General features: G+C 38.1%; 1 protein-coding gene across 1 annotated transcript; it reads right to left on the bottom strand.

Moving 5' to 3' along the window:
- Positions 1–1,092: 1,092 nt before the first annotated feature.
- Positions 1,093–4,839, bottom strand: LOC114266659 (putative indole-3-acetic acid-amido synthetase GH3.1). Its single transcript, XM_028207572.2, has 3 exons — positions 4,193–4,839; positions 3,139–3,240; positions 1,093–3,048 (listed from the first exon to the last, which is right to left on the bottom strand). Exons 1-3 carry the CDS (start codon positions 4,510–4,512, stop codon positions 1,668–1,670), a joined length of 1,803 nt encoding a protein of 600 aa, XP_028063373.2. The 5' UTR covers positions 4,513–4,839; the 3' UTR covers positions 1,093–1,667.
- Positions 4,840–14,831: the final 9,992 nt, after the last annotated feature.

The raw sequence follows: 14,831 nt of genomic DNA, 5'->3' as shown, positions 1-14,831 counted from the left end.
AACATGAATCACATGGGATAATATTCATGTATTAAAGTCAACATAAATTTTATAAAATTCTATATATATATATATATATATATTTAGGTCTATTTTGAAACTTGGTGAAAGTTAGTTTTTTAATTTTTTTTTGGGTAACAATATTTCTCTATTTTTTTATATGTTTTTTTATTAAAAGAAATTTTAAAAAAGTCAAAAAATTAATTTTTAACTTATTTTCTAAAATAAGTCTTATTTAATTTTTATATTCCAGAGATTACTTAACTTGAATTAGGCTATGTTTGGCATGTGAGGTTGGGATTATTTAAGTCACAAAAAGATAAATTAGACTAAAAAATTAATAAGACAAAATATCACATTCATGTCATAATTATTTTATATTTTCTCTTACAAAAATTAAAAAAATTAAAAAATTCATCCCAAATAAAACTTTTTAACTCAAATTAAAATAATAATAATAATAATAAAAAAAACTAAAAACTAAAAAATTCAAAAAAACCAACACACTTCTAAAACAAAATCTTCATCAACGAACCCAGTGAGAGGGTTGGCTTTGACAAGGTCAAAAAGTGTACCCTCATTTATCATGATTCAATTTTTTATTTTTATTTTATTATCATATAAATAAATTATAAAGTGCCATTCTTTATATCTTCCCTAGATGTATTATTCTTAAAATACTCATTTAGATTTAATTAAATAACTTCAAAATTTGATTTCTCACATAATTTTTTAAAAATATTTCAACTGTTAAATCTTTTTGTAAATTACCATATAATATGATTTTTAAAATTTTTTTATGGGTCACCTTGCCAACAACTCTTACAAATAGTAATTTTATATTTTTAGAAAGGAAAATGATTTCCAAATAAAAAAATTTATACAAAAAATCTTACAAAATAATGTGACAGTAACATTTCGAAAATTATAAGTCACTTTAATAACCCTTTTAATTTAAAATAAATAGATAAACATCGGCTACCTCATTTAATATGATTTTTTGTTTATATGTTGTCCCTCTTTTACGAAATATTAAGTTGTAGTGTTAAAAATAAAATCATGAATAGTCCAATTGCATGTGAACCCAAGATCTGTTCAATACTGTTACACTTTTTCAACAACTTTTCTTCAAAGTTTAACAAAGCAGAAACAAAGACATGAATAGGGATAGACAAAAACATCACTGACAATTACATCATCAGTACAGATTATTTGAATCTACACAAAGCCAAACCTATTGCAAATTCAAAAAAAAAAAAAAAACACCTTCTAAAGCTAGATCACAATACAAACCACGGAAAGAGACAACACATAGGGAAAGAAAGAAAATTGCATGTTCTTCTTTTAGGTCCATTGTCCCAGCTGCATGTTCGGTAGGTAGCTAACCAAATGTTTCTGGTGTTTTTTATTCCATGGAGTTGACCTCAATCTAGAACAAGAAATTATCTAATAAATTCGACCTATAACATAGATGATATGATCACTTTATTCAGTTCTTTTATTTGTGCACAATTCGATTGTAAAATCTTACATATCGAAATATGTGCACTTAATTTTATTTTATTTTTTTTTGTCTTTTTTCAGCAAACAAGATTATTATGTTGATTGACTACATGATCACTAGAGCAAACCTACTAAATAATTTCTCCTCACTCAGGTCGAGTCATTCAATGTCGTCGTTCCGGGGTCCAATTCGGTGCAGCAGGGCTAAAATGCCTCGAGATCACTCTAGCATCAAGGAGCTCCATAATAGGTGTGAAGGTAACACATCTAGGAACCTTATACTGATTGATAGAAGCACCTCTAGAAATAGCATAGTCCATTAGCTCCTCAAAAGTACCATTCTTCACAACCCTTATCTCAAGAGGTCCGATTGAATTATCTGCGGCCCGACCCTGTCGGTAAACCGAGTTCATTGACTCTTCTATAGCCAAACAACACCAATCCAAAACCTCCCGGGTCGGCCCGTTTTCCGGATCCTTCACCATCAATTCCCAATAAATCACATAATGACCCGGTATAGTATTGGAATCGGCATAACTCGTGTACTCTACCACGCTCGTTTTAAACTCGCGCAACAGTAAACTCGCGCTCTCAATCGCGCTCTGTAACTCGGATTCGTCGGTCTTGTCCGAGTCGATACTCAGCAACACGTTCTTCCTCCTCACAAATTTAAAACCGGGGGCCGAGTTATGAAACCCAGTGACTCGGAGAATGTCTCCGACTCGGTACCGACACAACCCAGGGTAGGTAGTAATAACAAGCTCGTATTCCTTCCCCAATTCGACGTTGGCGAGGTCGACGAGATGCTGTGGAGACTCGCCGGAGAAAGGCGGCGCCGCCGGGTCGTGGGGGAGGAACTCAAAGTAGGCCATGTTTGGCATGATGGTGTAAGAGACCTCCGAGGGCTTCGACATAGGGTTGAGATTTAGGCCGAAATAGCACTCCGAAGAAGCGTACATTGTGCAACATTGGGGCAATCCACCACTGTAATAATCAAGAGTCGGAATGTACTGAGCCATCGCCCCGGTAACGATGACATCAAGGTACTTGGTGTTAGGCCAAATTCTCTTCAATATGCCCTCCCAATTCTCGCTGCTGCTACTACATTGTTTCGCGATGAAATGAGCGAGTTCTGTGTTTGGTTGCAGCACGTGGAAGATGCATTCGCGGATCGAGGGGTCGGTGATTTTAGGGTTTAAAGTCCCGGTTTCAATGTCGTGGACGAGGAGTTTCCAGTTGAGTTGGAGGAATCGGATGGCGCGAAGGAGGCCCGACGCGAACACCGCTCCGATGCGGAGGACTTGGTCGCAGTTGAGAAGGCCGCAGAGCATCTGGGTGTACATGCTTTGGAACGAGTCGGGGCAGAGAATGGTTTCGTTGGGGCTCGTGTAGACATTGTAGGGATCGTATGGCCGGGTCTTGAAGTGGTCGCTCTTATAGTAACTGGTTAGGACCGGGCGTGCGAGTAGGCCGCTAGGGGTCTTGGTTTCGGCCTTCACAAAGAGGAAGTATAGGCCCTTGCCTTTGTCTAAGTCAGGAACGTAACTGTTACAAATGAAAAGCAATCATTAAAATTTAAATCAAATAGAGATTATTTATTCGAAGAAAAGAAAAAATAAAGTGTTGAATACTGACAGGTTCATGACCGGCATCAGAAGACTGTAGAGTAATTGTCTTCGATCCAATTCTTCGTGAATCATCGGCATGAGTTTTCTTTCACCCGCGGAAGTGCCGGAGCTATAAATTCAAACACCATAATTAACATATAATGGTTGTTGATTTACATGTATGCATGTAGTAAAAGGTGCAATATATATATATATATATATATACATACATATATTTTTTGCCACTTTTAGTTTCTTTGACTAATTGTCTGCTGATTATGGTTTCATAAATAGCTTAGAAAAGAAGATTAGGGTTTCTCACATGAATGAGGAGATTAGGGTTTTGTCGCCTATATCCAATTTTACGAGATCCGAAAGGTGATGTGATTCCAAAGTATGAATCAGATATGGACAGTTCCAACCTTCCCGTCATTGATTTGATTAGCGTTAACACTAAAGACTAAAAATTGTCAGAGAACATTTACTTTAAAGATTAAAGCTGAAAAATTTGAAAGATTGAGGATTAAAGTATAACAGTATCATTTGGAAATCATTATTATAACTAATTCAAAAAATAAATTATGGTTTTGTTTGAATAAGTAAATATTTTTCATTTTACTTGTTTTATAATTAATGAACAACTAAGGTATTATGTAAATTTTATATACAACAATTTCCTTTCTCACTAGATTTTGCTAATTTGGGTAATATCATTTCTCATCAATTTTCAATTTTTCCACAATCTAAAATAAGAAATAGCTAAAAATAGTTCTTTCTGCCTTGTTTTTTTTTCCTTCTCCCACCAAACTCTTCCATTTAAAACTGCTACAAGTACAATTATTAATTTAAATTGAAAGCACACACATAAAAAAAAGTAGACCGAAATCACTAAGATGAAACATTTTGTTCATATCTATAAATGTGAACAAAATGTAAGAGATCAGCGAGTCCTGTATGCAAATTTTTCAGTGATGGTACAAGTCTTGTAATTTGAAACCCACAAAACTAAAAAGTGGGTAATTTTTTGAATATTTTTTTATGGGTTTCTAGTATTGTTGTATGTATAGAAACTAGGGTTTTACCTTGTGAGGAACTCCGAGATGGGGTGAGAAGAGAAGATGGGAGATTTGTCACCATTAGCGATACGTTGGATATCCGGTTGGAGATCCTCGTAGGTCACCACAGGAACTTTCGACTTGAAAGTCTCTCTGTCAGTCGCTCCACCGAGTTTGAACCTCTGGAGGTACTCGGTCTGGGCGTTCCGGCTCAGAATCTCCCTCAAAACCTTCTCTTGCACTGCGTCGGTGTTCTTTGTCATGTCCTCAATGAACTGAAGAGCCTTCGCGTCCTTGTCGCAAGCGGGAGGGACGAGCGGGGATGAGAGGCCGGAGTTAATCACCATGATTGGAAAACTTGGAGGTGTTTGCGAAATCTGATGAATTTTGTTGGGTGAGAGAGATTTTAACTCAAGAGAGGTGTGATTTAACGTTTGAGAGCAAGCTGCTTTATATAGGGAGCATGTATGGTAATCTTACACACCAATGACATAACAAAAAAATAAAATAAATATTATTTTATAATAATCTCTCATTACCATAATACCGTTAGGCATTCTCCACCAAATGGTTCAATTTTAGCAGAAAAAAAACTTTAAAAATGAAATAATTATTCAATAATTGTGGAGTACCAGTATTATATGACATTGTCTGTGATGTTTTAAATCAATCACACAACTTAAAATTTTACTGGTGAAACATACTTATATTTATTCTATAGTTAGGAGACGAAAAATAATTTTATTTTATTTTTATTTTATGAGAATACTACGGTCACATTATATGATATTCTGGAAAATTCAATAATTTTCTCTGCATAATAATTTTTTTGATTTTTCAATTGTTAGAAAACTAAACAAAACATTCCAGACTACTTAATAATTTTCTGAATTTATTTACAGAATATAATAGTATGGTTTCTTGGGGTACAATCATTTCTAATAAAAAATAAAATCATTTAGTGTGTTTGGTTTCAGTTTTTTGGAATTTGAGTTTTTTGTTTTTTGTGTTTTTATTTTTTATATTTAGTGAATATTTTTAAAATTTTAAGTATTTTTTTTTTTTTTTTAAATGCACCTTACTTAGATATATCTAAATAGTAAATTTTTTTTGAAAATATTTTAAAAAGTTAATAAATACACAAAATATGAAAAATGTACTGGATTTTTTTTTTTATATTTTTGATAATTAGTGATTTTTTTTTAAAAAAATTCATAAATATTATACTTTTAGGTATATTTATGTTAGATATATCTAAAAATTAAAAAAAATTAGTTAAATTATTAAAAAAATTCAGTAAAAATAAAAAAAAAATACGAAAACGAGAAAATCAAAATTTTTTGACAAATAAATTATGAAAACTAAAACCAAACAATATGATTATTTGCTACCATTGCTGAGGTGCTTAATGATATTTTTTGTTGCAAATCATTTTCTGAAAATTTAATCAATTTTTTTAATCAGAAATTTATCCTAAAAAATGATGTGCCAGATTATATTTAGACCATATATTTTAATTGGAAATGTAATTTTAAGAATAATTTCTTTTAAATAAATAGTAATATAGGGAGATAAGAATTTGTTATTTTGGGAATAGTTGTTAAAGTTGCCCACGTCAGGAACCACGTAATACTCCGACGTTGAGGACCGCGTGGTGTAAGATATCATCTTGGAAGCAAGGACTTTGGCTTCCCAACTCGCTTAAAAGCAATTTTTTTAATTTATGGTTTTATTTTTTAAAAAATTTTACTTTTTTATTTTACACATAATATAAATACACTTAAAAAGTAAAAAAAATTATACATTTTTTTTTAAAATTCACTAAATACCAAAATATAAAAAAAATACAAGAATTTAGTACATTTTTTTATATTTTTATGTATTTATTAATTTTTTTAAATATTTTTTCATAATTTTTTTATTTTTTAGATACATCTAAGTGATGTGCATCTAAAAAAATAAAAAAAAAATGTTTAAAGTTTTAAAAATATTCACTAAAAACACAAAAAACACAAAAACTAAAAAATTTAATTTTCAAAAAATTTAATCCAAAAAACTCAAACCAAACACACTGATTATTTTTAAAAAAATTTATGTATTTAATTTTTTTTTAAAATTAAAATTAATTTTTAACTTATTTCTTAAAATAAATATTTGTCAAATAAATATTTATCAAAAGGATAATTATCAGAGTACTGTTGTGCATCGACCTCGTCAAAATATTTTTGTCGGGGAAATTGTATGACTAGTAGGGGACAATGTGGGCCCAGATGACGTCATCATCAATGTAACAGAGGGGACATGTGGGTCATGTGTTGTCGACAGGTCATCAGGATGGAGTTCGTAGATTTTTGTCGTGTGCCACAGAACCCTCACGGCTCTTTTCGAACAACGGCAAACCGCCTGCAGGCGAAATACGCAGTTTTTAAGGTAAATTACACTTTCCCCCTTTATATTTGATTTTTTTATTATTTTATTTTGGTCTTTAACTTTTTATTTTATTTTGATTCTTTATATTTTAATTTTTTTTCTTTTAAATTTATTCCAAAAGATAATTTATGTTTAAAATAGACAAAAAAATCATACATTAATAATTATATGATATAATAATATTTTATTATATATCATATCATATTTTTTATATTATGTGATAATTAATGTAACATTTTATATTTAAACAAAAGTTAATTTTAAGAGTAAATTGAAAAAAATTTGAAACAGGAACGGTCAAAGTGGAATTATTTTTCAAAAGCTAAAGTGAAAAAATAGACAAACATAAAGAGGGTAAAATGTAATTTGTAGAAAATAAAATACAATTTAATTTATATTTTGTGTAGTTGAGATTTATTTTATGTAATGTAGTTTGAACTTGAAATAAATTATATTTTTTATGATTTATTTTTGTAAATCTAGCATTATTATTATTATTTACATAGGGAATCTAATATTATTGTTAAAAAAAAAAAAAAAAAAAAAAGAAGAAGAAGAAGAAGAAGAAGATAACAGTTATTGTACGCAACAATCACGTATGCACACACTCAAACTACATAAATATAAGAAAGAAAGAATTATATCTTTGTCTGTTTTTTTGGTTACATCATACGCATAAATGTTTGTGTTTAGTTAGACAATTTTTAATGGTTACTCAAATTTTTTATTAAATTTAAATTTGATAAAAAATAGTTTTTTTTTTTCTAATGGTTTTATCAAATATGTATTAAATCGAAAATTTTATTTTTTTTTTATCAAACTGAGAATTAATGTGTCTTTTATCAAATTATTGTTCAATGCTGTTGCTGGATGTCCCTTTGGATGATTACCTCAAGGTAAAAATTTGTGAAAAATTATACTGGTCGGTCGTCCGCCCGATCGACTAGTGATTTGATAAAACTCCAAAACCCTCTGTTAGAACACTTGAAATCAAATAAAATTTTTACTCAAACTTGGTGAAAAAATTAATGCACCGTTGAAGATGCTCTTATCGATTAAAAAAATTGATGATGAAAGTGTTACGTGAGTGCATCTTTATAAAATATACAACTTTAAGATTTTATACAACTTTAACAAAATAAAATTTTAAATTTTAATTTTATCAAAAAAAGTTAGTGAAACATCTGTCTCCAACTTTGGATAGTAGGAAAGGTTCAATATATTTTTTTATTAGTTAAGATCCCTCAATAATATTATTAGAGAAATTTCAACTCATCACAGAAAAATTTTAGTTCATCACAAAATTTTTCTATGAAAAAAGAAATTTCTCTATGAAAAATGAAATTTCTTTATGAAGAGTTAGAAACTTTTCTATGAAAATGTTGAGGGATCTCAATTACTATATAAATATTGCATGTCTTTTATTTTATAAAATCCTAATATCATGAACCTCAAACTAAAAACCCTTTTTATCAATTTAAATTATAATTTTTTTATTTATTTTCAATCAGCTATTTGCATATATATTTTTTTAAAGTAAAATTGACCAAAAAAAAAAGAAGATATTTTAGACTTTTAGACATTTTATGTACACTTATCTTGAGTTTAATGATTAAAATAATTTTCTTCATTTTTTCATCGGTTTTACTTAACGAAAACAAGTTGATTATTTAGATTGAAAATAAATCAAAAAATTACAATTTAAATTGATAAAATTAAAAATTCATAACTTATAAGAGTGAAACTGTGAGATTTTTTTTTTATAATTTTTCCAAAAAAAAAATTATAGAGAAAGTATTATGTTACTTGAGTACATCTTTAATTATTTAGTAGCTAAATGGTTAGTTAATTTTATATTTTAATAAAAATATTGCTCTGATGATGCAAATGGCTATGTTTCTATATTTTTTTCCTCATAAAAAGTCAGGTAACTGTTAGTTTCATCATGCGGGATGTAAAAATAAAGAATATGTCAAATTTTAATAGTAGCTAAATATCGTGTCAATTTTGACACAATTTTGAAATGCAAAAATATAGCACAAAGTTTAGTTAGCTATTGAAGAGCTCTAAATTTAGTTCCAAGTTCTTTTTTTAGTAATAGAAAATGCTTATCACACCTCTTACTCCTAGTTCTTTTTTTTTTTTTTTTGAATAATCGCGACGCTCTAACTAGGTAATGTAGAGTATTGCTCTCTCTCTCCAATGTAAAAGAACTTGACGTGGGTAGGCTCATAAAGGCCATAACCTATCATGAACAACCCAAGCCTACCATTTAGGGCCCAGTACATAACCCAACTGATAAGGGCCAGCATCATCTAGAAGTCAACATGGCATGAAGGACCAATGATATTCAGACACGTGGCAGGTAAAAGGCAAGCCACATCAGCGGATAAAGATCTGCAAAGTTATTGCCACTGCACATCGCCATTAATGCAGCCCCTCACAGCATTTATTACGACAACACCTCTCCGTCGGGACAGCACGCCCTCACCCTGAACAAGGTAAGCTACAGCATAAACTTTTGGCCAAGGTGACAAGTCGGAAGGGACAACGAAATGATTACCAAAGGATATAAGCAAACGTTGAAGACAAGAAGAAGGTTAAGCTTTTCTATCTCTAATCTATCTACATATTCCACTCTCTCTAACTTGCTTGTCGGAGGGTTCGCTGGGGTACTCTCCGTTCCCCGTTGAACTCTTGTGCAGGTTTTTTAGTGGGCTTGGTCATTCGGACATTAGGCTTGAAGAGCGTGGATCAGTCCAACCTGTCCTACCATCAAAAACTGCATCATCAGTTGGCACCGTCTGTGGGAACGCTTTACTCCTCGCGCCAGTTGCGTTCATTGTCGCTGGAGACCCTGTCCCAATAACCCTTTCTTGATACCTATCAAAGTGTATGGTCACGACTAGATCCATGGCTTCTCACCAAAATGCCGCCGACCACCAAGCCGACCCCCCCAATCCAAACAACCCACCACAGTATTTCATCGAGCTTACCAATAGCGTTAACCGCATGGCCGAGCAAAACCAAGCCCTGATAAATGCTTTACTCCAAAGAAACCTTCCTATGCCTCCTCCACTACCTTCAGATATTCCGCCCAACCAAGAACGAGCCCTGAGCCATACTATCCCGCAGCCCTATCCACCCAACTTGGAAGGGTTGCAGCCTCCTCCTCCTAATATAAATCCACCACCCCGACCCCCGCATCCATCGGTCCTGGCACCAGCCCCTGAAGGGGAAGCCAGTAGCGTCTAACCCCCGCTGCCTTCCGGTGGTGATAACATCCCTCTCTGGGATGCCGAACTCCGAGCCATGAAGCTCCAACTCCAAGGGGTCATGCAGAACATCTAGCATAAACCCTCTACCACAGCAAATTCACCATTTGTTGCCTCCATTCGGGACAAACCTCTACCCCCCCAGTTCAAAATGCCCACCATCGACTCTTTTGATGGTACGACGGACCCAGTCGACCATCTGGAGACCCACAGAACCCTCATGATCCTCCATGCATTCCCTGACGAGATCATGCATCGAGCTTTTCCCGTGACACTGAAGGGGTCAGCTCGGCTGTGGTTTAGCCAATTACCAGCAGACTCCGTCTCCACTTTCCAACATCTCAGTGACTCCTTCCTCAGTCATTTTATTGGAGCCCAGCGCCAACACCGTCCAGCAACCCAACTCCTCAACATCCGCCAGACCGAGGGGGAGTCCCTGCGCAGTTTCGTTACCAGCTTCAACACCGAAGCCTTGTAGGTGGCGGAAAACGATGATAAGGTCATCCTTACAGCTTTCATGGCCGGACTACGGTCGTCTAACTTCCTCTTCTTCCTCTCTAAAAATCCCCCCACCTCCATGGCAACCCTACTCTCTAAAGCCCAAAAATACATGAATGCTAAAGATTCCTTAGCCGCTCGGCAAGATCCTATAACCAAAAATCCGACCCCCAAAGAAAAGAGGAAAGATCCAAACACTAGAAATTCCCAATACAATAACCAAACTTCTCAGTACACTGACTGACTCCCCAAAACTGAGCGGCCGGCCCAAGCCCGACCGCCCGGTTTGTTCGAGCGGTACACCTCCTAAACTCCCCCATAGAACAAGTCCTCAATCAGATCCAGCGGGACTACCCCTGAAATGGCCCCAACCATCGCGAACCCCTTCCAACCGGAAAGACCAGTCCAATTATTGTCGTTTTCACCAGGACCACGGCCATAACACCGATGAGTGTGTTAACCACAAGGATCAGGTCAAGACCTTAATACGTTAGGGACGACTTAGCCGGTTCACGGACACCCGCCCTCAGCAGAGGCAAAGGACTGAGCCCAACAGAAACAATCGCCGGTGCACCCCTCTCCGGTAGCCAGCCCAACCTAACCAAGGCCATGATCCCCCTCCATAGTAACCTCGAGCACAGGGTAACCCCGCTCCACTTGTTGGAGAAATCAGAGTTGTTTCCAGCGGACTTGCTTGTGGCGGACCATCCCGCTCAGCTCAGTGGGCAGAACTCAGAAAAATAAGGCAAGGCATAGATAAGAAATTGCCACGTTGGATCGACCCTCCAACTAGCCCAGGCAGTGGACCGAGCTATCACCTTTACGGACGCCGGCTGCACAGGCATTCGTTACCCCCACGACGACCCCCTCGTCATTTCAGCCCTCATCTCCAACTACAAGGTCAGACGGGTTCTCATAGACAATAGCAACTCTTCAGACATCATCTTCCTCAACTACTTCCGTCACCTCAAGATCAGGAAAAAAAGTCTCTCCCCTCTCCAAACCTCTTTGGTCGATTTCACTGGTAACCGGGTGACCTTCATCGGCTCCATCGATCTCCCCATCACAATCGGCGAGTACCCGCAGCAAACCACTAAGTTGCTCACCTTTCTTGTTGTTGACTGCCCCTCTGGTTACAATATCATCCTTGGCCGAACCGCCCTAAACGCCTTCCAAGCCATCGCCTCCACCTTCCATCTCGCCGTCAGGTTCCCCACCGAACTTGGAGTCGGCACAGTCAGGGAAGAACAGACTGTGGCCAGAGAATGCTATGTTGCCTCACTTAAAGAAGTTAAGCTTAAGAAGACCATGATTATTGAAGGACTTCACGTCCGAGATGAGGACGAGCTGGTCAGAGGGGAGCCTGTGGAGGAGCTCATTGAGGTTCCCATCGACCTTGCCAACTCGACGAAAACTGTCAAAATCGACAGCCAACTATCCCCCCCAAGTAAAGGCCGACCTTACTGCCCTCCTGATCGAGCACAATGATGTATTTGCCTGGACCCACTCAGACATGCCGGGTATTGACCCCTCATTCATAACCCATCGCCTCAATATTGAACCCCATTTCTGACCTTACCGCCAGAAACAGTGCATTTTTCATCTGGAGCGCAACACTCTCATTGCCGTAGAGGTCAACAAGCTCCTTAAGGCACAATTCATCAAAAACGTGGACTACACAAGATGGTTGTCAAACGTCGTCCTGGTCCGTAAGAACAATGGTAAATGGCGACTCTGTGTCGACTACTCCGACCTCAACCGAGCTTGCCCCAAAGACAACTATCCTCTCCTCTGCATAGATCTGCTGGTTGACACCACGGTCGGTCATCAAATGCTCAGCTTCATGGATGCCTTATCTGGGTACAACCAAATTCTGATGCACCCATCTGATCGTGAACACACCTCCTTCATTACCGACCTAGGTACCTACCATTACCGTATGATGTCGTTTGGACTGAAAAATGTTGAGGCCACCTACCAACGTTTGGTCAATGTTGTCTTCCATCATCAGATAGGTCGGAATATGGAAGTAGATGTCGACGACATGCTAGTCAAGAGCAACTCTCCGCTGATCATCTGACCAACCTGCGAGAGGCCTTTGCCACCCTACGAAAGTACCAAATGAAACTCAACTCAGAGAAGTGCGCCTTCGGCGTAGGATCTGGAACGTTTTTGGGTTTCATGGTCAGTCAGCGGGGCATTGAAGCCAACCCTGAAAAGATCAAGGCCTTGGTTGAAATGCAGTCACCCAGAACGGTTAAGGAGGTTCAAAGACTCACTGGCCAAGTTGTCGCCCTCAATTGCATCATTTCCCACGCAACGGATAAGTGCCTCCCCTTCTTCAAAGTTCTTCGGCAAAATTTTGAATGGACGACCGAATCCGAAGAGGCTTTTCAGTAGTTGAAACAGTGCATGGCCAACCCCTCTCCTTTCACAGGCAATCACGGACGAACCCCTCTTCCTTTATTTAGTCATGTCAAGCACCGCAGTCAGTGCCGCTCTTATCAGGGAAGACGGCTCTGTCCAACGGCCGGTCTACTACATCAGTCGGGCTCTCAGGGGAGCGGAGCAGAATTACCCACTGTTAGAAAAATTGTCCTTAGCCTTGGTCATCGCCTCCAGACGACTCCGTCCTTACTTCCAAACACATTCCATAGTGGTCCTCACTGACCAACTCTTGAAGAAGGTAATACAGCAACCAGAACTCTCCGGTAGACTCATGCAGTGGTCAGTGGAACTCAGCTAGTTTGACATCTCCTACCGGCCTCGAACAGCGATTAAGGGGTATGTTGTCGCCGATTTCATCCTAGAATTCACTAATCCTACCCCAACCACGGCCCCTCCACCGCCACCAACTCCTACCGACCCAGAAAACCCTCACTCTTGGACTCTCAACGTCGACGGATCATCCCGCAAGGAAGGCAGTGGGGCTAGTCTCATCCTCACCGTTCATGAGGGTGGTTATTTCAAATGTGCTCTCCGTTTCTTGTTCGAGGTCAGTAACAATGAGGCCAAATATGAGGCATTGATAGCAGGTCTCCGCCTAGCCCGAGATATTGGTGTCAGCCACATCTGGGTGTTCAGCGACTCCTAGCTCATTGTCAGACAAATTACGGGGGAATTCAATGCCAATGAGGACACAATGCGGGCTTACAGGGATATAGCACTCCCCCTTGTTCGCCTCTTCAATATCTTCCACATCAAGCACATCCCTCGGACGAAAAACTCTAAGGCGGATGAGATGGCTCAGTTGGCTTCTGCAGACCAGTCTGACCTCAGCCATGGTATCCGCCTCGACTACCTAGCCCACCCTGCCATTTCCCCCAACCAGCAAGAAGTCCAGTTCCTCCAAAATGAACCCATCCCTTAGGCCGCAGACATCTTCCTGTATCTAATAACAGGGGGACTTCTAGACGACAAACAGTAGGCCGCCAAAATCAGGGCCCGGTCGGCTAATTACACTCTTATCAGCGGACTTTTGTACAAAAGGGGCTTCTCACACCCATACCTGAGATGCCTCAATCCTGCTTAGGCGACTTACGTAATGAGAGAAGTCCATGAGGGTATATGTTGCAATCATTCGAGCGGCAGGTCCCTAGCCCACAAAATACTTCGCACTGGTTATTTCTAGCCTACTCTCAATCAAGATGTAACAGATTTTGTGCTCAAATGTGACAAGTGCCAACGTTTTGCCAACATTCCTCACGTCTCTTCTACAGAATTGATTACACTCTGTAGTCCCTACCCCTTCGCCAAATGGGGGATCGACCTGGTTGGCCCACTGTCCACTGGACGAGGCCAAACCAAATTCACCATTGTCACTATCGATTACTTCACCAAATGGGTTGAAGTAGAGCCCCTTGCCACCATTACCGAGCGGAACACAACCAGATTCATCTGGCAGTCGATCGTCTGTAGATTTGGTATCCCTCAAGCCATCGTCTCCGACAACGGCAAACAATTTGACAATGCCAAATTCAGGAAATTCTATGCAGAGCTCCAAATCTAGCCATGTTTCTCCTCTCCAGGCCATCCCCAAGCCAATGGCCAAGTTGAGGTCACCAACCGTTCTCTTCTCAAGATTATCAAAACTAAACTAGAAGCTGCTAAGGGACTTTGGGCTGAGGAGTTACCAAATGCACTTTGGGCTTACCGCACTATCGCTCGAACTTCCATGGGGGAGACCCCTTTTCGCTTAACAAACGGCGCAGAGGCGGTCATCCCAATGGAGATCGGTCTTCCTACCCCAAGGGTTCTACATCAGAATCCAGAACTAACTAAAGAACTGCATCGGGCAGACCTAGACCTGATTGAAGAGCTCCGAGAAACAGCTGCAGTCAGACGGGCCTCTTACCAACAGAAAATGGGAACACATTACAACCGCAGTGTCCGACCAAGGGAGTTCGCCGTGGGCGACCTTGTTTTGCGAGAAGTAACTCTTGCCACCAAAAATTCGACTAAGG

This window comes from Camellia sinensis, chromosome 4, assembly GCF_055761805.1.
Source record: "Camellia sinensis isolate YWXY chromosome 4, ASM5576180v1, whole genome shotgun sequence".
In the NCBI taxonomy this organism is placed as follows: domain Eukaryota; kingdom Viridiplantae; phylum Streptophyta; class Magnoliopsida; order Ericales; family Theaceae; genus Camellia; species Camellia sinensis.
This window is presented reverse-complemented; position numbering and strand designations above follow the sequence as displayed.